This window comes from Varanus komodoensis, unplaced genomic scaffold, assembly GCF_004798865.1.
Source record: "Varanus komodoensis strain SLA01 unplaced genomic scaffold, ASM479886v1 scaffold4, whole genome shotgun sequence".
In the NCBI taxonomy this organism is placed as follows: Eukaryota; Metazoa; Chordata; class Lepidosauria; order Squamata; family Varanidae; genus Varanus; species Varanus komodoensis.
Window position 1 is genome coordinate 32,948,803 of NW_025335941.1, and position 24,632 is coordinate 32,973,434.

Sequence of the window (24,632 nt, forward strand, 5' to 3'; positions counted from 1 at the left end):
ACATTTTGGCATGTTTTTGTTTATAGAAAGAAAACTGTAAAAGTCATGACACTGAAATTTGGGGACTGTTTTTACTAGGCAGATGTTGACAACGTCCTAATAGGCCCAGACTCCAAGAATATCTATGAATAAATTACACAACAGAAAGTGATGCTGGGGTATGCAAGTTACCCCCTATGTGAGATGATCTGGATTTGGATCATATGGGCTCTTTAGATAAAAGATTCCTTCAAACAGAGAACTTTCTTCTATAAAGAAAGATAGCTGGTATGTTAGCAGTCATGTGAAGTCAAAATCTTAGGAGTAACTTTTAATGAGCACTGAATTTCAGAGTAAAATGTTATCTTACTTCAGGCTTTTAATCAGTTTTAGCCTCCCCCTTTACTGAGGCTTCCTTTCTAGATTCCTTGTTGTATCAAGATTAGGTCTTTTACAAGTTCTTCCCTGCCCACTCCAAGAATTTTTCTAATTGAAGATGTTCTATAGGCCACAACTATAGGCCAGTGCTGTGGTATAGCAGAATTGCAAAATGCATGACCATTTTGTACTGTCTTATGATGTGCTAGTCCTTGAATAGCACATCTTCCTCATTCTCAAAAAAAGGTTTAGCAATGCCCAGAAAGCATGAGGAAGGCCTGGAAGCTGATGACCTGTGTAAAGTCAGATTGCCATAGATAAGGAATCATGAAAGCACAATCAGCCCTTTGTGTAGAGAAGCTTGCAGTGATCGATGATCCTGGCACTGAAGTGTTCTCAGCCCCTGGAGTAGCTTGGCCAACTCAGACAGGTCACTGTGACCCCTTGGAATGGAGGGAGCATAAAAAGTTTTCTGTTGGAGTTAGATTTGTGCCTGAGCAACAAGGGCTTCCTGGCTGTCGCCTGTTTCCTTGGAGGTACCTCCTAGGTCAGTTCTGACAGGTGCTTACAGCAGAAAGATCTTTAGCCTCTTGCAGGAAAGCGCAGCTGTGCCTGGATGTATGGGCTGGCATAAGGTGACTGTCCTGGGCAATCCTTCCATGCAAGTGGATTCGTCACTGTGTTGTGCTACTGAGGCTTGCAGAATCCAATTCTGGCCAGTTCCGCTGTGAGTTGATCTGATCTGCACCTCCTGGATTCATGCACAGAGGACCTCATAATCATCTTTCAATTTTGCAAATATCAGAATTTTTGATGTCATTCTTGGCTCAAACCAAACCAAACTGCATGTTAAAAAGTATATGTGAGGATAAAATAGACCTAGAAATGCATATATAAAGTGTACTCTTTAATAGAATATAATTGAAACTGTTTATCAAAATATGCCCATACATATGAATATTTGTAAAGCTTTAAAAATGAACATTAATACAGAAATGGAACATACTTATGAATGAATGCAATGAATGCAAAACTGACATGGACTAAAAAATAGACTGAGCATTTGATTCTCAGCTGTGGCTTCCAGTATGCTATTCAATTTTGGCTTTCCAGTGAAGGAAGCGTCTTCTAAAACTATTATGTTTAGCTGTTATTTTATTATTTATTTAATTAATTTCTATACCTCTTACGGCCAAAGCTCTCTGGATAGTTTACAAATCCCTCTCTCTCTCTCCACAGTTTCAGCAAATCTTGAGATTGCCAAGTGCTTTAAATACAGTTATTTAAAGGCAATTTTAAAAGGTTCACATATCATACAGAAGTCATTCTGTCACAACCAGTGGGGACAAGCATTTCACAAACTGAGCTGGAGTTTTTGCCAGTGATGGGCTAGCTGTTATATTCTGCAGGCATTCCAAGGCAAAGTTCTTGCTTGTTTCATCTAACTTTGAGCCTGGCCCAAATGATCATCCCTGAGTGAAGGTTAACACTGTTTGCGGTCAAGCAGTGACAGGGCTGAAGAGTAGGAGGGGTGAATGCCACTGCCTAGTTGCTCACTCAGTGGGTTCCCAGGACACAATAAACAACACAGCCCAGCAAGCTTCAGAGAGTGGCTTATAAGAGGGGTCCCCAACCCCCAGGCCATGGACCAGTACCAGTTCATGGCCTATTAGGAACTGGGCCACACAGCAGGAGGGGAGTGGCAGGCGAATAAGCGAAGTTTCACCGGTATTAGCAGCTACTTCCCACAACTAGCATTACCGCCTCAGCTCCACCTCAGATCATCAGGCATTAGATTCTCATAGGAGTTTGAACCCTACCATAAAGTGCGCATGCGAGGGAGCTCAGTTGCGCACTGCTTATGAGAATCTAAGTCCTGATGATCTGAGGTGGAGCTGAGGCGGTAATGCTAGTGCCGGTTGTAACCGTCATGCTAGTGCCGATTGTAAGCTGTCCAGAGACGCAAGTAATGGACGGCATACAAATTAAATAGATAGATAGATAGATAGATAGATAGATAGATAGATAGATAGATAGATAGTGCTGGGGAGCGGCTACAAATGCAGATCATCATCAGCAGAGAGGTTGGCCTGCACAGAGGCCATAATAAATCCATCGCTTGCAGACTCATATCAAAACACCATCAGTGAGTGGCAAGTGACAATTGAGCTGCATCTGGTGGCAGGCTTTAAGTCAGAATAATGGCCTGCCCATTATTTTATTTACCACTTCCATCCATGGCTCTTTCCCACACTGCACACTTGTCTCAGTCACAGCTCTGGTAAGCCTACAAGCTAACCCTAGCCAAAATGAGTAAAAAACAAACGTTGCTAGAGAGTTCCTGGTCCATGGAAAAATTGTCTTCCATGAAACTGGTCCCTGCTGCTCATAAGGTTGGGGACCACTGGCTTATAAGCCACAAACCCCCTAATGTACCTGACAGACAATGGGTGCATTGTAGGTGCACCTTCGTAGGGTGCTGTTTTTGTGCTGTTGTCTTTAAAAAAAGTGAGGGACAAGTCTTACTATGTAAGACTAGTATGTGTGCCAGGCTTTTGACAACCTTTGGGCAAGACACCTGCAATAGGCTATCTCTATCATTATCACCAGAGGCTAACAGCAGAGTGCACCTTCACCCCCCCCACCCCGCAGTCTTCCATGGGTGTTCCATGGGAAACCAGAGGGGAATCAAGACTTTCCTTCCTCCCTGCCACTGCCAGAAGCCTTTCTGGGCTCCCTGTGGCTTGAGATGCCTTTTTAAAAATAAAGTTCTTCAGATTGCTGAAGCTAGCAGTGAAACTGGTTTCTGCAGTCAGAACCTTTGCAGAGCCACGAGTTGTTCCTCAAAGGTACACCTTGAAGGAGCTGTTTGTGTTTGCACCTGTTTCTTAAAAAAAAATCCTCCATCAAGTTTGCAGTTTCTTTTATTGATGATACTGTTTAGTTGTGAATGACAGCAGCTCTGCTGGAGCCGCAGTGAGAGCCTGGGGAGATGAATGGGCTGGTGGAGGGCTGCTAGCATTGTCCTCAGGCACTTGCCTTGGGATCAGTCACTTTCCTCCCCCTTTTGAGGCATTTCACAGCCCTCAAATTCATTCTGCCAAGTGCTTTGAAAGCCCAGAGAGATGGGTGCTTGTGAAAGGGGCAGATCAAACCCCAGTCCTGCAGCAAGATCCCTGTTTTTTGTTGTTGGGGGTGGGGGAGCTTATGCTTCCCACAGGTCCCCTTCATCTTATAACTCTTCCCAAGGTGCCACCATCTCAGGAACATTCAAAAGTAGCAATGATTGCCTAGAGGAGAACGGGTAGTTTCTCACAATAACAATTCTTGCGAGATGCTCATAAGCCTTGCTGGGTTCTCATGCTGTGTGACTCATACCAGTCAGCAAATGGTAGCAATGGTGGGAAAGAGAGAGGAGCAATAGCCCCTGGTGACAATGGCAGTGAGTGAGTGCCTTGCCCAGTGGTCATCAAAAACATGGTCATATGTAGTTTCTTGCCCCTCACTTTTTAAAAAAGGTAACAGCACAAAAAGGAAGAAAGTGAGTAATAAACCCAGATAAGAAGAAATAAGATTTGTGTATTAGATTTGGGAATGGTGTGTTTGGTGAAAGAGAGAGCTTTTCTACATGAGGCTGTTAATAAGTTTACCTATTTCTGTTTTGTTGCAGAACTGAGAGCTATAGGAAGAGCTTTCCCTTTCCTGCTTTTCTATTGCATAACCCACCTCACAGGGTGGTTGTTGTAAGGACAAAATGGTGTGGAGAAGGTCTGTGTAAGCCACCTTGGATTCCATGCAAGAAGAGAAAAGATGGGATATAAAAGCAGTGGAAAAATAATTTACCACTGGTGGACTTGCGCTAGAACTGAATGGCACATATACAAATAGCATTATTGACATCAAATAGAAGTGAATCACAGACCACGGGAAGAAGGGAAGGGTAATATGGAGAAAGAAGATCCTTGAATAACTGTACGCTTGCAGAGAACCTTTTTGGGGCCATGAAGCTTTGAACCCTTTCTTTTGCTTCACTCCTATACACTTATTGGCCACTCTCCTTTCAGATCCCCATATAACCTCCCCAGTCTGTCAGCAAAGACTCTGAAGTGCAATGAAGTATGTGCCACTTAAACATGAACAAATGAGACATGATGTACGAACCCCACAAATAAATAAATACACTTCAAGGCCCGAGCTTTCCTTCTGATGCTGCTTTACCTTTATACGAGACCTGGACTGGACAGCCCTTCAAATAAAGGGCACCTTCGGAACACAGAACAGTCATCTGCAGCCTTTAAAATGAGGAGCCATGGCTACCCTGGCAGCAGGGGCAAAGGAATTAGGCCTGCTGGCAGTGTTTCTAAGGAAAATACTTTAGCTGGTGCTCCTTACTAGCTTGTGCATTCAGGCAGCGCTCTGAGGAATTAAAAGGCAGTAAAGGCAGTTGTTTCTCTCGCTTTTTAAAGTCTAATAGCATTAAAAAAACAATGAAAACATGTTTTGTCAGAATTACCGATTACTACCGATAACAAATGCCTTAACTGAAAGGCTTTGTAATAGTCTTGTAATTTGTGCATACCAGGGCTGCCTTAATCTGGAGTTCTGCATAAAATACTGTTGCTCTGCCTTGACTGTTTGCCGTTATGCACAGGGCTATTTGCAGATTCCCCCACTGACTGCAGTGGGAGAACTCATGCGTGCTGCTGCCATGTCCGCCACCTCCCCATTGCTGGTGCTTTGGTTGCTCCCCCTCCCACCTTGCCTCCCACCCATCCCACTGAGACTCCCCCAACCCTTGCTATGCCCCGCTGCCTGGCAGGACTGTACCGTTTGGTGCTCCTCCCATAGTGCCACTGGGTGGAGAGGTGCTCCGCAGTGCTGCCAGCTCCGCTCGTCTCCTGTACTGAATGCCACAGTGGGAAAGCTACTCTGCTCTGGGGGGAGAGGGGCATCCTGGCAGAGGGGAGCATATACGTTTTCCGAATAAAATAAATACACAACTCCTCCCGCTCCACCACCTGAGATTCTGCTCCGGTGGAGTGTTTGGTTAGAAAGCCACGTAGGTGGAATTGCCATTGGTAGGCTATGCAAGGGGCCCAGTGGCTTAGGGATGACTGTCTTTCTAAGAACGGCTGTGCATCCTAGCCAGAGTAGGTTAGACATGGATCATTGCTCAAGGGCCTGGTTTATCTGACTCACTGAAGGTCTGGAATTATTTTTCGCAGTTCTGATAGCTTTTTAGACATTCTAATTCCTAGGTATTTTAAGTCTCTGGGGACAAGGGTGAGCCCCACGGGCCTATGGATGTTATGCTGTGATCTTGCTCTTCTTGAGAGCGTTAACATGTTTCTTCATCTGCTCTGACCTCCTCTGTCTTGCTTACTCCTTGGCCTGTGTTTCTCTTCCCTGCTGGCCCTCTCTTCTTCCATATCTGGAAGCCCCCAGGTAGCAACAAAGCTCCACTGATATCTGTCCTGGCAGCCCTGCATAAAACTGAAGCAACAGCACAGTGACTGATCACACCCATAATAAGAAGAGACAGATTTTTGTCCACCAATGAGATTTATAGACCTTTCAGCAACTTACAGCTAGCAGTTTTGGCTCAGGAGATGGAGCAAATACTATTAAATTCCATCTGTTCAAATTAACTTAGAATAGCAACAACTTCGAAAAAACTGCCTGAACTGGAATTTTGCTGCAATATACACCCCAAAGTCATAAATAGGGGATGTCTAAAAAAATAGTGGCTCCTAAGAGAGAGAAAGAAGCTGTGCTTGGATTTTTATTTCTTTTGGGACTTGGGAAGAAACTTTGGCACCATCAGCACTCACAAGTGAATATTCAGCTTGATATTGAACCAAAAAGGGGTTATCCCAGTGAAATCTCCCAGGTCACCATGTCCATTTACTGCCTTTAAATAATCTGTTTTGTGCTTCTGTGATTCTTATCGAATCTGAGCTTACTTGTTTTCTCTGCTTACCATAAGTTTCCCTCTGGATGGACACACGTGTATCGTAGACAATGGTGCCACTGCTCATCCATTCCTCTTGGCACAAGATACAATCAAGCTTCTGTTTTCCAGTGCTGGCCAAGTTAACCCCAGATGCTACTCTCTGGTGCTTTTGGATGCCAGGAGATGCCACCCACAGGACTCAAATACTGCCTAATGATCAGGGTGCCCTTTCACTTAAATCTGGCTCGCCAAAAGTACCATGGGCAGGCTCTCTGCTAGCTAACGTAGATTCATTTCTTGGATAACATATTATTCTGTCTGCGTGTATTGTTGCAAGTTCCGATGATATTAAAAATAACATTTTCCAGATGGAAGTTATTAATTGCAGAAATAATGAGTCTTCTTGAGAAGATAGGCACAGGAGCCAAAAGCAACACCTTTTACTTGAAAGTCTTGCCCCTAACTCCAGCTGTTTAAGAGCTGCTTGGAAACTGAAAAGCACTTTATGCACACTTAGACCGATCTGTCTTTTTTTTACTTTATATATTCTGGGTCTGAATTCTAGCCAGCAAACCAATCTGTGGGTCAGCCCTCTGTGTCCTTTGTGGTGCACATGTTTTGGTATAGCAAGGCTGCTGTAGCATCGAGCATAGATTCAGGAGGCCTGGTTCTGTATTCCTTCCCAGACGCAACGGTCTCTAGGTGGCATTTGGCCACTCACCATGCCCACATCTAACCTTCCTCACAGGGTTGTTGTGAGGTTAACATGGAAAGCATACCTTGAGTTGCTGACAGAGGAGAAAGAGGAGACAGAGAGAAGGAAAGGTGACTGTTTTGTTGTTGCTGTTGTTAAGAAATAGTAGCCTTGCATTCTCAGGATGTGACATGTACTTCAGATGGCAAAAAGAGGACACAAATGAATTTTAAAATAGAATGTCTCCCAGAGCATAAACCCTGCCCCACAGTAGGGATCCATTGGTAATTCCAGTGGTTTTGTGGTTTTGTTCAGCCTATGCTCCCCCCAACCCAATGCTCTCCAGATATTTTGGACTACAACTTCCAGCGTCCCTAGTTAACAAAGTTAGAGGGCATACTGGCCAAGAATGGTAGAGGCTATAATCTACACATCTGAAATATGCATGAGGCGGTGTGGGGAGAGGCTGGGAAAGCTGATCTCCTTTGCTTCTTTGGATGAGCAACACGAGCAAAGGAAAAGGTGAATTGAGCTGTCCTCTGTGATGTTTCCAGTGGAAGTTCCAGGCAGAAACAACTCCCTGGGTGTTAGTCCCAGTTGGGTACTATGGGACAAAGCCACATTACTACTCAGGAGTGGGTAACTTGTGCCCCTCCAGCTGTCTTGCACTACAACTCCCGTGTTAGAAGTCCCCAGCTCCTCTACTTCTCCAAAGAACTCTCAAGCCAAGGGGAGAGGAACCTCGGCTGCGCCATGCCTGGAGGGGCTTCTCACAAATCTCACCCCATGGAGGAATCCTCACTGTTTTGTCCAGTGGATGGAGAGCTGGCTGTGCAGGGGAAGCCAGCCCTCAGGGAAGTGTGTCCTGGAAGATACATCAGCTACCTGGTGCCCCTGGCCCCATCCCCTGGCACTGGTTGGGTGAGTCATGGAGCCCCCATCTGATAAGGATGCTCACACCTACCTTTAGTCACCCATTTAACACTGAAAGGAAGCCCAAGTTTCTTCTATATCCCTGCATCTAGCTTCTTCCTCTGCTTCCCATGTTGTTCCTCCCATGCCATCCTTTAGCTTGTAAAAATCTTTGAGGACTTCATAAAATGCCACCAACCTGATGGTGCCCTATAAATGAATAATAGTAAGGAGGTTGAAGTGAGAATAGATCCTTTGATCTGAGTAAGAAAGGATCTACTCTGAAGCAAAACAGAGGATTGATTTGAGAGAGGGGTGGAATTTGTGTGGCTTTGAGGAGGGAGGAAAGTGAAAAGAACAGCCTAAATGAAAGAGAGAGAGAGAGAGAGAGAGAGAGAGAGAGAGAGAGAGAGAGAGATATGCAGGGCCAATTCAGGGGAAGCCAAGCACAAATCGGTGTGGTTCCTATTTACTTTGATGGCAACTGCAACAGAGTATGCAGAAAAGATTTTAGATGAGAATAAAAGAGAATGGTAATGAGACAGGGTGGGAAAAATGAGGGGGTTAGGTTAGGACAGTTACTGTGAGACATCAGAGACACACACACAAGAGTAAAAGGCATAATTAAAAGATTGGGGGATGGGGGTGGGGAAGCTGGAAAGCTAAAATCCCTGTAATAATGATGTTTTTCATACAGCTCTTTCAGCTCTTTTCTCTGAATAGCTGGAAGTGTTCCAGTTGTTATGAGGAGGGATATTACATATCTGCTGCAATCACAAAGAGCCTGTTAAAATAAGTGTTGGCTGATACAAGCAGTAGCCTTTTTGCAGTGTCTACAAGCTGGGATAACACTCCCATTGTTTGCCTGATCCTTGGCTTTTTTTCTTCTCTAAAAGCAAAAGGGGGAGATGGATCCTACAGTTGCTCTTTTGCCTTGGCAGTGCTTCCATTCCTTTTTTTATCCCTCCCTTCTAGGCCAGCACTCTTCAGCGTGTCCCCTGAATGTGTTGGACTGCAACTCCAGCACCCATCCAGTGTGGAATAAAGAGGCATTCCAGGCCACCTAAGGTGATGCGCCGGCACATTTTGGAGCGCAAAAGCCTTTGAGGGCAGCGCCCAAGGCCATGCTGGCAAGGAGAATCTTTAGCCATAGCCTGTGGTTCCACACGTGCATGTACACGCCTGCACACACACTTTGCCCCAAGTCTTTAGTTCCAAAAGTCCCCACAGCATCTTAGGATTATTAATAATGATGCAATCCATATCCTCAGGTTTGTAAATTAAAAAATGGATTGCAAAAGGAAAGGGGTTGGGAAGGAGGAGGACAAAAGAAGAACTTGGGCACATGTTCTTAGTTTCAAGGTTCTTGTGGGTCTTCTTTCTGGCAGGGAAGGGTGAAACAAGCTCCCTGCAGTTGTGCCTTCTTGGGTGGATATGAAGCCACATCGTTCACTCCTTTGCCAGGACATTTTTCCCAGGTGGCAGAGAGTGCAGCATCTGAGTAGTCCTTCTCATCATGGTAAGGTGGGGAGAACCTTGGTTCCATGCATCAGCGAGACAGCTGGAGGACACTTGTATGCATGTGCAGGCAGACACACAATCCCTGCTTTTCTGCTCTTTCTACTCAAAGGACTCTAGATACTCGGATTTAAGACTGCATAATAAAGCATAAACAGCCAAAGCAAACAAACAGTACAGGTAAAGGCAAGTGGGTAAAATGTACTGTAATCTGCACTGAACTCAGTGGTGCTTCCTTGCAAGTTCAGTTGCACAGGTTCAAGGTGTTAAAGCACAGAGAGATTTGACAAAACAACTTTGGTGTCCTGGAATGCATTGTTTCACTTTTCTTTCAGAAATACAAACCATCTTTCAAAGAAGAGTTATGATCCAAACTGTCAGTGCAAGCTAGGAGCACCAACAAAGGAAAGATCCAGCCGCTGCCTGATTATTTTCCTCCTTCTCTGTCTTCCTCTATGCTAATCCATCATGCAAACCACCCCAAAGCATGATTGCCTTGTGTATGAAAGTTGCCCATGGCAACTCTCAGTAAAGCCCAGTTTGGTGAGGGTGTTCTACCAGCAGGATTGGAAAGCCAAGAAGCAGCATGGTGTTAATTCACATCCTGTGGGGATGCCCTTAACATGTTGAACTTGGAGTATCACAGGCATCTTGTAGGACAGGAGGATGTCGAGGAATAGGCCACCCTCATGCTCCCCTGCCCTGTAAAGCAACTGGAGAGCTGTGTTTAGCTATCTAACCGTGGTGTGCTGGAAGGAAAGGGGGAAAGGCAGATGTATCACCAGGATACTTCATACCTTGGTGGTGTCCACCTCTCCCCTTTTTGCCTCCTATTCTCATTCTCCAAGTTTGCTTTTGTAACCTCAGAAAAGCAGCCAGCACAGGAGTGATTTTCTGACAGATACCCCAAATCCCTAGGCCATCTCAACACTGTTTAGCAGCCATCCAACAGGTCAGTAAAGCTCATTATTATTTCAGCTGATATGAAAGAAATCCTTGGACAGAACTCAAACCTCTGCTGATAGGAAGAAAAGTCCAAGTAATGTCCATTTATCTTACTCCCAGATAAATGTGTATAGGAAGCTGCCTTTTACCATGGCAGACTTTTGTCCATCTGGCCCATGGTTGCCTGTTCCCCAGGGTCTTGGGCCTGCTAGCCATCATCTGTTACCTGGATCTTCCGACTGAGGATGCTGAGGGCTGAACTTGGGCTGTTCCTCACACAACATATGTTCTGCCACAGACCAAGAGTATGTTGCCAGGATTGTAGTTCCCTGTAGCCACAACCCTGTTCAACTCTTACTATCTCTTGGTTTTTATACCTCACTCTTCTTTTAAACATTTCTCTTCCCCTCAAACCATCTTTTAAAAGTTAAACATTCCTGATATTTGTTTCCATTTGATTCTATCTGCCCAGTGGTAGTATGCTTGACTCATGTAATCCAAGTGTAATCCAAGTCCATGTTCAAGGCAACATGAGTAAACATAAGGAACATGCCATAACAATGTCAACTTTTATGAAGCAATGTTAGGATGTATATTATGTAGAAACAGAAGCTTTGCATTATGAAAGCCATAATAGGTAAGTGTCCTCGGATCTGCTTGAGTTGTTAATCTTGCTAGTTGGTTCTTTTTATATCCAACAAAAACAATGAAGAATCTGTGGCACCTTGAGAACTAACTGATTTGTTGCACCATAAACTTCTGAGGACTTGAATCTGTGTCTCTGTTTAGAGCAGTATAGCAAAGCCAAGAAAATTGTGTTAGCTCCAACAGTTGGACTGTACAGATACTATTTTTATTAAGCACATCAAATGTTTTAAATACATGTTCAGCTCTAGCAGTGCCAGTTATAGCTTATTGTAAATAGCAAGGTCCAGGGGTCACATAAATGTGATAGGTAAACTTCTGGGCTTCTGTAGAAAGAAAAGAAGCTGGGAAGTGGAAAATTTGGAGGGAAGCCATGACTCTTCCCTACTTAAGGTCCTCGTCCTTAAGAAAAGGACAGCTTGTGGGTTTCTGTAACTTAGAGCATACACATGTACACAGGTTGCTGTGCCCTTGCACAAAACCAACAACAGTGGGTTTTAAAAGAAATGAAGGAAGGGAGAAAGAAAAGCCAGACTGAACTCAAGGGAGCCACCATTGTGCCCCAAACAAAACTGAAGAATAAAATCTTTAGGCACTTCTATAGAAAGGATAGATATAAATGTGTGAAAGAACACAGAAAGTCATGATGGCCACCAACTTGTACATCTTTAAAGTTGGGGATAGGCCAATTCATGGAGAATGAGGCTATCAATGGCTACTATTTATTTAATTAATTCATTTTTGTACTGCCCAATAGGAGAAGCTGCCTGAGCAGTACATGTTACCTCCAGAATGAAAGGCAGTATGTTTCCATGTACTGTTCACTGAGGAACATGGGTGGGAGGGTGATATCACGCTCTGTTCTACTTGTGGGTTTCCCAGAGTCACTTGATCGGCTACTGTGAGAACAGAATACTGGATTAGTTGGATCCTTGGTCTGATACATCAAGGCTTTTCTGATTGTTTAATTCTACGATGAAGGCCTTACCAGATGGAAGAGAGAAAGAGAGAGAGAGAGAGAGAGAGAGAGAGATGGACCATAGCTTACTGGCAGAGCGCATGCGCTGAATGTACTAGATTCCCTTAGCTCAGCCAGGCACCTGTAATTTCTGTGGAAAATTCTCCCAAACAGATTTTACCCCTGCCAGGGAAAATATACTCGCATACTTTCCTCTACAGAAAGAAAAGGAGCTGGGAAAGGCTATATTCAACAGAAAACAGCATGAGAGGCTGGCATGTCTACTGCACCATTGCAGTTTTGACAGCTGCAGTGTATAAAGGAAAGTAAATCTCCTCAAAGGATCATAGCACTGCATGAACTGTGCAGTTCTGCCTTCAGGTAGCAGAAGTACCTGTGCTTTTTTACACAGTGGGTACCAGTCAGCCTAGACAATGCTGTGCTAGTTGGATCCGTGATTTGAAGGCAGTGTATATGGTGGCTGCCCATGTTTCTGTTTCAACAGGGAGATCCTATGCATCTCTGCTCAGAAGAAACTCCAGCTGAGTTCCATGGGATCTTCTTCCTGGTCATTATGGGTCATTATTGCTTGTTGCAACCTAAAGCTCTGATACACTAGTTGACTTAAGTGACATGTGATGGCCAAAACACCCAACAGATGGTGTCTGTGTACCATGTGAGGTTTCAAGGACATGTTCTCAAAAGGAGCTGGGATCAATACTGCTCAGGGCTTTAAAAGCAACTCTTGTGATGTTGAATTTAACCCATTTACCCTCCAGACAATCAACATAAAGGAGAAATCAGTCAAGTAAGCAGCTCTGAATGATGGCACATCCTGTACAAGCGGAAGAAAAGCACTGCTTGAAGCTCACAGAAGAGATTACAAGTAGTAACAGGGATACTTTGCCCATGGACTGTTTGACACTGGGACTGTGAAAATGCTTCTGACTGGAAATAAGAACACCTTGCACAAAGAGAGACACTCTGTTCCTCCTCCCTTCAGGGACTGTGACCCTGTATCTACAGAGGCTTTCTGTCACTTCCAAATTCATGTTTGGATAAGGGCAGACGCCTTGTCTGTTGCCATCTCCACACTTTGGAATTCCAGACTTTGGCCTTGTCCACTCTTTGCCAGTCTTGCACTTCAGTATTAAAAGCTTCATTCAGGAGGCTCCTTGAGCCTTTAGAAGATGGATTTTATTGTGTGCATACTGTAGATATGTGCAGTCCTCCTGTTTGTTAAGCTTGTTTGTTATGCTCCTGATCCTGGCTTTTGCTCTGATCTCTCAGCTCATCTAGCCTAGCTTGTGGTGGCTGGAGAGGCCCTGCCCATCAGCATGCTGCCCCTTCTCCCTCTCTCACTTCTCTTATGTTGGAGATGCTTTCTGTGGTGGCAGGGAGGTGAAGCTTTTAGCTCTGCCTACAGGTGTGGAGGGGATTTCCAGCATCTGGGGCAACCCAGGTAGGCAGCACAGGGTTGTCCTCTCCATGGATGGATGGATGGTTTATCCCTTCCTTTCAGCTACCTATCAGGGATTGCATGTGGAAATGAGCAAATGCTGGCTTCTCTCTTTTTTTCATTTTTACAGACTTCATAGCACAATCCTATGCATGCATAGATATAAATAATGTTTTACATCATGAGCTGGGAGTGTTGGGAAGTGAACTTCTTTCCATCGAAGCATACATAGGATTGTATCCTGAATTGTATTTGCTGGAATTTTCAGAATCTAATCTTAGTCTGGCTCTGATATTTTTTAAAGTATGCATGAAAATTCATAAGAATTTCTGTGCATGAGTCTTCTAATGTAAATATTTTGCATGCATGTTTGTCCAACACAGAGATTTTGTGCACATTCTTACTGGAGAATGCCTTTGCAAAATTTGGAGAGTGCAAACTTGAAAGGATAACTCAGTTTTGGATCACATAGTACAGGATGCAAAATCTCAGATCCAGAAGTTAATTCCAGCTTTCTGGGATTCCCTCCACCGGGAATCCTCCCCCCCCCCCCCAGCTTTTCCTGCCCCTCAATCAGTTTGTAGTTGCTGGACTTTTGTGTAGTCCCACCCCCGATTCTAAAAAGTTGAAATGCTTCTGCTAAGGCTTAGATATTGGCAGCTTTAAGCTAACATAGGCTGGTCTTTTAAGGGTTTTTTAAACTGTTGTTTTCACCTTTGGGCAGCCCACCTCTGGAATGCAGTCTCCAAACTTCTCTGAAATGAAAGGTGGCTGTTGGGCTGGAAGAGGTTCTGCATTCCTGGCCTGGTAGTTCCAAAGCGCAAAATTAGACACATTTGAATTAAATTAGACACATTAGAATGAGAACTGAACAAATTTCTCCCCGATCTCATCTAGTTTCAAATGCCAGATCAAAAAATATTTTTGAAAAGATAGACAACATCAAATTCTTGGCCAAGTGCAAAACTTGGCCAGTAAGTTTTGGAAAGTCGAAAATGCTAGCTGCCTAAAACCACACAGTTTCAAGTTATTTCAGTCTGTTCAGTAGAGGGCTAGTGCCATGCTCTAGTCCAAATGAAAGACTGGGATCATGTAGGATTGAAATCCACGCGCACTCAACCAGTAAACTGCCTGGATGTCATTGGGCCAGTCACTTCCCTTTAGCCTGACCTACCTCACAGGGCCTTTATGAGGTAATATATATAATACCCTTAACTTCTTCAGGGGTAAATGTGGGCTTAAAAATCAGTTACTAAATACAGAATGAGATGAAAGGCAAATAATGATATTCCTGTAGAGTGCATTGTGGCTGAAAGATGAATGAACTGTAGGTTATGGTGCAGATGTGTACAAGAAGTACATATCTGAAATTATAAACTGCAGATGGACGTAAGGAATTTAATTAGCCAGCCAAATGTAGACTCTTTTCCTAGATCACCATAGCTAGAGGAAATTGTAACAGGAAGTTATGTGAGCTGTTGCCACACATACTAATTCATATTACCTCACACCCCTCCCACTTCAGTTGTGGCTTTCTGAGGATATTGAAGCAAGTGTGAGATAGCTTACAATCTGTTAAAGACAAGCAACTACTTATTATTAGATACAAAAATTCTAAAACCCAGGGCAGATCTATGCCTAACCTCTTCTGTCGAGACCTCACCATGGTGCAGCTGTATCCATATTCCATATCCCTTGCTCCTATCACACACAGGAAGACCTGCGCAGGACATTCAATTTTCATGTCATTCTCCACATCACATTAACATTCCCTAGTGCTATTAGTAGTTTTTGTTCACTTGATGTTTACCAGTCATGGGGAACATGTCAGAAGAGGCCCTTTACAATTGTTTTTGTGTTTGTTTCCAGCTTAATTAGTTATGGGCAGGTGTGAAGGAGGGAAAATGGGGGGAAAATTACAGTTCCTTCTAGCCACCCCTAAAATCATGGAGAAAGAGAAAGATGCCCCTTCTTGCTCCTGTCCTCACAAGCCCCCAGTGAGACCAGCAGTACTCCATTAGTTCTACCCCAAAGCAAACTAGTGCAGCCCCCTCCCATCCAGCTTGCCTGTGAATTAGCTCTACTAAAGTCAATGGAATTTTGTTGTGAGTAAAGGCATTGAAAATACCATGATTTACTTTTGAGAAGACATATATTTCATCTAGTTGTTTCTTAAGCAAGAGGACAAATAAGACAATCAAGAAGGCATGAAAAGACACCACAAATTTTATTTATGTCAGAAGGGAGGTAAGGGAAGAAGAGAGAAAGAGATATTGCTACCCTGTTATGCAGAGCTTGAACTGGATCCAACATGTCCTCTCTTTCCTAACCTGCAAGGAAGGCAAGGCAGCACCAGGTGGGCACACATATAAAGGCAGATACCACAAGAACGAGTGAACATGGAATAAAGCTGGCCATGAAAATTCTGGAATAAATGGAAAGAGACAACATGGCAGAGACAAAAACTAACCAGCATCATGCAGCCATGTATTCAGGAGATACAGTACTTCTGTAAAAGCCTGGTGTATATCTGACCCCATTAAACAATTGAAGCCATAAAGTAGGAGGAAGTTCCCTAATCTGGAAGCCACCATGAAAAAGACCCTGTCTCTCATGCCTGCCAATCACACTAATCTTGCAGTTGGGCCTACAAGCTGAGCATCTGAAATGCATCTTAATGCCCAGACTGGTTCATATGGCTGTAGACCAGCCATTTACAGACGATGCCCTCCAGATGTTTTGAATTTCAAATCCCATAATCCATGACCATTGACTCCATTAGCAGAAGCTGATGGGAGTCAGAGTCCAAAGCATCTGATACACACCAGTTGTCCAAGGTTGTTGTAGGCCACAAGTGCACAAGCCTTTTGGCATCAAGGACTGCACTGGATGACACCAGGGGCATGCATATGTGTCCATATGCATGTGCACATATGTAAATTCACAAATGCACATGTGCAAGGGTTCCTCTTACTTGCACTAGCACAGAACCTCTCTTCTTATCTCCACTCTCTAGAGATTGAAAAGAAGGAATGGACTATCTTGCTAGCACTGAGGTGCCCCAGGCAGTGCCACTGTGATTTGGCATTTTTTGGCAGAGGTTGCAGAGGTCTTGCAGGTCACCCAAAACAGCTTGCAGGGCTCTGTGGGGACCACAAGGGACTGTTTTGTACCTGTAGGCAGTCCTCCATATAGCCTAGTTCCATGCCGTTCAGGGCTGTAAAGGTCAAAGCAACAATTTGAATTTGTGCTGGAAATCACTAGCAGGAACGTCAAGGACCACCAGCAACACTGTCTGGAAATGATGCAAGTTGCACTCCAAGACATCTGGTGGGCAATTGATTGTGGGATGTAGCTATTACATGTGAGCCAGTTCTCAGAACCCCTCTAATTAACAGTCAAATCCAGCATGAAATTAATGGGAAGGCATGTCTAGGGGGAATGATCCTTGCAGATGTTGGTGCTCAGATCTAACAAGGGAATGTTAATTTACGCAGCAGTGCCCTTCGGACAGGGCCAGTGTTAAGGGTAGGCAGGGTTGGTGATCTACCAAAGGCCATCAAAAACCTGGAGCTGGTACTGACTTGGATGCAATTTCCATTACTAACATGGGGTTACTCCAAGGCATATAGGAGAGCCAGTGTGGTGCAGTGGTTAAAAGCACAGGACTGGGACTCAGACGATCCGGGTTCGAGTCTCCGCTCAGCCATGGAGCCAACTGGGTGACTTTGGGCCAGTCACAGACTCTCAGCCCAACCTACCTCACAGGGTTGTTGTTGTGGGGATAAGATGGAGGAGGAGAGATGATGTAAGCTGCCTTGAGCCCTTTGTAGGAAAAAGGCAGGATATAAATCCATTAAATAAATAAATAAATAAATAAATAAATAAAATAGGTATACAAGTGAAGCTTTAGTTACACTCATCAAGGGGTCATATACTCTGATTTTTGTAGAAAAGGCAACAGGAGAGAAATAAGGAATCTCATGGAAATTTTAAATGGTTCTGCCATTGTCCTAATGTATATGGCAAAGAAAGCATACAGAAGCCTGAAAGTCACCCAACAGGCTGGCTGTACTTCTACAAATATATACATTTTAAAAATGAATTAAGTGTACTTGTTAGTCAATTCTAAATATTATTTATTAATATTTATCTTTGATGCAAGTGCGCTGGGACAGACATTAGAGTTACTGGCAAGAACAATCTGTATGTTAATGCCACAAACTGCTCTTTCTAAAAATCAATTCCAAAAATGACAACTAGCAAAAGGCAAGCAAGCTGCAGCCAGTTGCTTAAAAAGACCCATCGGCAGTGTGGCAGTATATTTTGTTGTTTTCTTAATCTGTGGGAGACATCTAGCCATTCAAAGCTGTTTGAATCTAAAAAAGAAATTCTTTTTTTGATAAAAAGTAGGAGGAAGTTAGAAGCTTCTTTAGAAATCAGATCAGGCTTCTAGAGATGTGTGTTAAGTGTGCCAAATTTAACAACAGAGTTAGAGAAGCAATTAAATTAAAATCAATACTGCTTATATTTTATGATGGGATGAGGCCAGTAGCTCAGTAGCAGAGCATACACTTAGCATGCCAAAGGGATCCAGGATCAATCCACAGAAGCAGGGACCATCACGGATAGCACCCACTGAAAGCTGCGTCCTTCAGGGGCCCACTGACAAATTGCCCGTCCTCTTCACCTCTGCAGCCTCCTTGTTTGCTTGCCATTCTCTCTGGCCCAGAAATTATGGTGGTGGAAAGAAAGAACAGTGGATGCTTCTGCCTACTTCCACACTGGCTCTGTGTGTCCATCCATCAAGCAAATGGTGCTAATGATGCAAAAGAGGATGAGAAGCAAAGGCAACTGATGCCAAGGGTGATGAGAAAGTCAACTCATTGAGGAAAGAGTGCATTGAGGATTTCTTGCGAAAAGACTCTCAAAAATGTGAAGTATGAAAGCTCAGTTATTAACGAAGTTGAATTTCAGGCTGTTGGGAAAGAGTTCGAAAGAGCTGTGGACAGTCCTGGCAAACTAGTTGGACCAAAAGTCTGACAGCATAGTTATTATTTATGCACTATATTTATACCCACTTTTTCTCAAAGAAGTGCAGGAAGATTGTTATGGTTGGCCTGGAGTGGCCCACTCTCTCCATCTTGGGTTCTGTCCAAGACACAGAAACCTCCTTTTTGCAATCAGCTTCAGGACTCTGCTTAAGGGAAAATCAAGATTAGCATTGGGATGAACCATAAAGGAACTTGTCCCTCTAGTATTCAAAGACTTCCTCTTGTGCTCAGCCGGGTTTTGCAAAGTGACCTGATACTCTACTATAGCTGATTCTCTTGATAGTAAGCTTATATTGTACACATGTGGATCAGGATCATTTCCCACAATCAAGCTGAGAACATAGGCTGAGTGTGTTCAAGCACAGTTTGCATGCTGAAGCACTAAGCAACATTCCTATCGTATTTTCCACACCCAAATGCTTTGATTTCCAAACACTTTATCTTTGACTTGGCAATTATATCCAAGTAATCACTGCATGCTGAACTCAGCCCTGGATGATCTTTCAACCCACCAGTGCAAAGATGCACAGATGTCCAGTCATCTACAGCAGTAGACAAAATCTGAGCTGAGCTGAATTTAGCATGTAGCAGCAGCATATGCAATTTCCTGCACAAGGCTGACCTGGCTTCAAGTTGGCAGGGACCTGGCTTTTTTCTCTTCTAGCCATGTGCTGAACTGATTGTGCAAAGAGCCCTTATTCGTGGTAATGGCCTCTTATGTGCCATTCCAGCTTTAAAAAAACTTTGAAAAATCTGTTAATAGCTATGCCAGAGTGGGGTTGCTTCTTGAATGGACATCCCTTTTGAAGCAAACACAATGTGTCCAGTTGACTTGCTAAGGCTTCTAGATCCAGTAGATATGAGGTACCCTAAAGCCTGCTTCTTCATTCAGGGTTGGGAACCTGTGGTCCTGTGAATGGTCTTGACCACAGCTTCCATCATCTTCCGAGTTCAGCAACATCTGGACAGCTACAAATTGCTTTAGCTCAGTGGTGGACTAGTTCTGGCCCACCAGATGTTTGGTCTTTCAACTTCCATCAGAAACAATGGTGGCCAATCATGGCAGTTGCAGGCTATAATACAAAGAAGGCATTAATGTGCAAGCTTGTTGAAAAATCCTTGTTGATGGAGCAAAGTAAAATGCATCCCTGCATATTATATATCACCATTTCTTAGACTGGATCTTTATAACCTGGATATTATTTTGCTTGGTATATAGAAAATGCATGTGACAAATCGGTTGTGAAGGCCATAGCAACACTGCTGTTATATTCTTCTGTTTGGGTGAGTATATTTGAACCCTGGCCAAGGGTTCTCACACCTTGTCCTGGACTGAACACCAAGCTGAAAGAAAGAAAGAGAGAGAGAGGGAATCAAGTTACTACGGCAACATAAAAACAACTCAGAAAGGAGCACTTGTGCATACAAACAGAAATGTGAGGGAGATGAGGAATCACAAGGAATTTTCATAATTAATCTGCATTTGTCCAAATACACATGACTAAGAATGTATATGACTCCAGGAAATATACTGTTCTGCCTTTATTTTTTAATGCAGTTTTAAAACAACACGAACAACAATGCAGTTAATTTTATTCCCCCATCAGGTCCAATTACCATATATTATTACTATTAGCAGAGGCAGGAAGAGCCAAGTAAAAAAAAGAGAGCACAGGGTCATGATAGCCTGTGGCATGCTTTAAACATTCAAAGACAAGTACAATCATCCAGAGAGCTTCAGCTGTTGGGTGGCATAGCAATAAAATGCATCCTCATCCTCATCATGGGAGAGACAGTGAGAAAGCAAAAGCTTTCACTGGCAATCACAAAAGGAGGAACAGAAGGAACTTGACCTGCTGGCCAAGACCCAAGGGAGTTGAACGGAAGGGGGAAAGACCAACCGAAGTCAATCCACTGGCACCTCATACATCAGTCAACAGAAGTAATAATCTATCCAGCTGAGGGAGCCAAATAGCCTTGGACTGATGTTTTTGTACATTGTCAGGACCTACTTGTTTACCATTCAGGAATGTGGTCCTCCATGTTCTGGGAAGGTTTGAGAGGGTTTTAGGCTCTGCGCCTTCCCCTCTACCATCTATTATTTGTTGCTCTTCTGGTCTTTACACCATAGTAATTACCAACATCTCCCAGCTATTGTTATTTTTCTCACACGGAACAATTTGATAGCATACCAATTTATACCAAGTACTAGAATGTACATACATCCTGTTGTATCTTCACAGCTAGCAGAATGAGCACTTTCCTTGTATTTGCTAACAGAGCTGTTGTTTTTGCTAACAGAGCTGTGATTTAGTATTGAAAAAATAACTGATGAAAAAAACAGTTTAGTATGGAAAGATTTTGTATGGAAGGAAATAGTATGGAAAAAGCAGTAACAACCCTACAATGAAAGCATCAAGCATTTAAAAATGTGTTTTCTAAACCACTGTGCTTTAGGTATCTACACTTCTGTAGTGGGTTGTATCAGACACCAGACCACAAATGGGTGGACAGGAAATAGACCTGCAAGTGTTTTACAGTTCACTGTGAAGCATTCCTGACCATGGTGGCAGAGCTTTCTGAGAGTTGAAGGCCCAGACATTTGGGAATTGACCTTTTGCCCACCTTGCTACTTTCACACATCACATGTCAAAATGTTGGCAGCTCTGCTTCTGGATGTAGATGTTGTATTGGGGAAAGGTGGCCAATGGGCAGCAGAACATTGTGGAAATTCAGGAGTACCCACAAGTGCTGCCGTGAGCACGGCCATTGTCCTCACAGGCTAGAATCTCACACATCGGCTCCCCTTGTGCTAGGAACCAAAGCACTGCATGAATCAGGGCGACTGAATCTAAGCTATTGGCCATATAGCAGCAGCTCTGTCACAATGTTTTGTCGTTTTGATTTGGGGCATTTAGCCTTTTCATTTCCTCTCAAAGATTGCCCATGCTTTCTCAGCTATCCCAAAAAGAACCTCTCTCTCATTATGTAGCAGCTTTTCAGAGCAGGGACAGCATTACCTGAGTGTTTGGCAAACTTCATTTCTTGAGCATTAACCTGACATCCAGAAAAAGGAGTTGGCTGCTTTGATTTCCAGACAACAGAAATCCTGGCGAAAAGGCACTGCTAACTCAGAGGGGCACATCTTGCTTCTTTCTCATTCCAGCTGAGCACCTCTTTACTTGCTGTGTGTGTGAGAGAGAGAGAGAAAAACAACCCTCAAATTATCCTTTCATTTTATTTTATGTATGTCTTTGGTGTGATAGGAGCTTCTCCTTCTCAAGTCTGTATGGATGCGTAGTCAAAAGCAACTACGATTACATAGCTGCAGGATGCCAAGTCTCTGGAGAAGGCTGACTTGCTAAGGGCAGTATACACTGAGAAACTGATCCAGATAGTCACTTTCAAGTACATGCATGACTAGAGAATGTTGTGTGGAGAAGAAACCAGCTGGGAGTGATTTCTGTGGGTGGAGTTGCCAACATTCATCATCAACAACAAAAACCAAAGAGATTGTAATCAGCAAATCTTCCCTTAGCTGTACCTAGGCATGCATGAATTCTCTCTCACACATGCTCACCCTTCACAGGCCCGACCCTTCCATCTGTCTCATTTGGGCTCTGTATCCATAGCATCAGAATGTCTCACAGCCTCTAATAGAGTTATCCACTCAACATCTCTCTATAAAGCTGGGAACTTCTGTTTGCCTGTTTTATAAATGATGATCAGGAAATGGCTCAGAGACAAGAAGACCAAAGATATGGGAGGTATTTACACAGCTGTAGGCTCTGCGATGGCAGTGCTTCTAGAAAAAATAATGTCCCCACATGCTCGAGTATGTGCATGTTCACGTATAGAAATGTTCACCCCACTTCTCACCCTGGTTCCAGTACATGCAACTAATATTCTCACAAGTAAGCGGGTCAGGAACAGGATGAGGAGCACTGGAAGACTGGCAAGCAGCACTGCATCCATAATTTAGGGTTTTCAGAGGTGTCACTGAGGGGAAGAAATAACAGAGAAATGTGAAAATGCAGCTGTCTTCAATTGCCTTCTTCAGCAAGGCATTAGCAAAGCAGGAAAGCTAAAAGAAGATGAAACCAGCAGGACACCAGTCAGTCCAGCCAATCTTCAGCAGAATCTGGTCCAATTAAAATCATTGCAGTCCATTGTGATCCGCTGGAGCTCTGCTGCTGACCTCCCGGGCTCATGCAATCACACCTGCAGATAATGAATTACTTTGCGTCACTCAACTCTCCAGTCAGAAATAGAATGATACCTTTAAAGGATCACACAGAGACTATAAGCACTGCAGAGAAGAACTGCTAAGAAACAAAGCCATGCCCAAGAAGAGGACTGAAGACACTCAGATGGGAGAAGTGGGGCTTATGTGGAAATGGCTGTGGAAGCGGCAGGGATAGCTGGTGGCAGGTGGGGCCGAGGATGGCCCGCTGGCAGAGGTGAGGCCCAGGTGGTTGAGGTGATACACTGAGACCTGGACCAAGGCTCCCCAGTGACTGCCCAGAGACTAGCAGGTGATGGAAGCAGGAGCAAGCTACCCAGTACCAGCATCTGGGCTGGATGATGGGCATGGCAGGCTTTCTTCTAATTCTTAAAATCTTTTTATAGTGATAAGGTTTCCAGCTGGATATGAACATGGTTCCAGATGCTCTTTGTACTATTTTTTTTAATATACAGAGTCCGCCAAAAATGTATACACACTTCAGGAAAAGAAAAACTTGTATAAATATTTTAATACTAAATTTATTGAGACATCATGAGATTAATACAAGTTACCTTTGGCCTCTACAGTTACAAGAGGTGCTCAAAGTGGTGGCCATTAGCCAAAGAGCTCAAAGTGTCCATTGAGATTGCTGCACATGTATACATTGTTTTGGTGGACTCTGTATATATTGCCCTTTACTATAACATAATGACACTTATTCCCAAGTAAATTGTGTTCAGGAGCAGAAGCAAACTGCATTCCATTCCTGTAGTTATGATGAAGCTATGATTTAAAATGTAAAACTACATCTGCTTGGAGGTTTTCTTTTGCTGGTGGAGTTGTCTTCCGTAAAAAGATTATAGAAACAGCTGCAAAGCTGTTGGAATGGTACTGCGGAGGGGGCAAAATGTGAGATTCCCAGCTGAATATACACTACTACTGAACAGCTCTGTTGCTACATAAGACCACAACCACCTGTAATTTCCTAGATGCCCCACTGCATGACTGGTGATCATGTTGGATGAAATCAACTGTCATAAGATGTGGTGATCATCCCCCAGCTCAGATGGTCCTAAAAGAGGGTTAGTCACATTTGTGGAGGAGGAGAGGTCAACAAATTGCTGTTCCTTGTGGTGGCTGATGGCTGAATACCAGTTGTTAGGGAAGCAACAGTGATGGAAGCCCTCTTACGACTGAACCCATGTTTTTAAAACTCAAGTCTGGTTTTGAAATTCAGCAGCTAAAACTGCTAATTTGGTATTTGAGTCCCAGAAAACAATCTACCTGGACAACTGGGATCCTTTCCAGGGTATGCAAGTTTTCTAATGGAACAGCCTTGACTGAGGGTAACTTGTTGCTTGCTTGCTTTAATGCAGTTCAATTCAACCCACTGTCATCCATCAATTGCTAAAACCTGTGAAGTGTCTATCCAGCTGAAGGGTTTCCCTTAGGTGTTTTCATGACATGGAGTCATAAAACAACACTGAAGCTTGGTTCCTTGACCATATTCAGCTCTATTTTTGTCCTACTTCTGTTCCTGGTTGTCCTTAGAATGGACAGTGACACAAGAGATCTCATTGTTTTAAAATTATCACGTATTTCCTGGGGTAAGCAACATGGTGTCCTTCAGAAATTTTTGACTCCTATTCCCATCAGTCCCAGCCAATCTTTGGGGTGATGAGAAGTGTAGTCCAAAATAACGGAATGAGCTGGGCTGCCTTGCCTGGTGATTTTAAAGGGAAAATGTTCTATCCCCTTCCTTTGTCTTCTCTCTCTTCTCATGGTATGATCTTCGTAGGTTTGTTCTGTTCTTTTACAATTCACCCACAGGACATGCCTTGCTCTTGAGGACCTCTAATGAATGCTGCTATTATTTTCTTCCATTAGACTCTGCTACAGGGTACGGTCACTA

At 43.6% G+C, this 24,632-nt stretch overlaps 1 protein-coding gene across 1 annotated transcript in view; it reads left to right on the top strand.

The window, feature by feature from the left end:
- Nucleotides 1-18,306, top strand: part of IFT57 (intraflagellar transport 57) — a 72,325-nt gene extending 54,019 nt beyond the window's left edge. Inside the window, exon 12 of the mRNA XM_044441708.1 lies at nt 18,140-18,306. Coding sequence (XP_044297643.1) covers nt 18,140-18,299 — 160 coding nt within the window. The 3' untranslated portion in view covers nt 18,300-18,306. The remainder of the gene's footprint in view (nt 1-18,139) is intronic.
- The last annotated feature ends 6,326 nt before the right edge of the window (nt 18,307-24,632 follow it).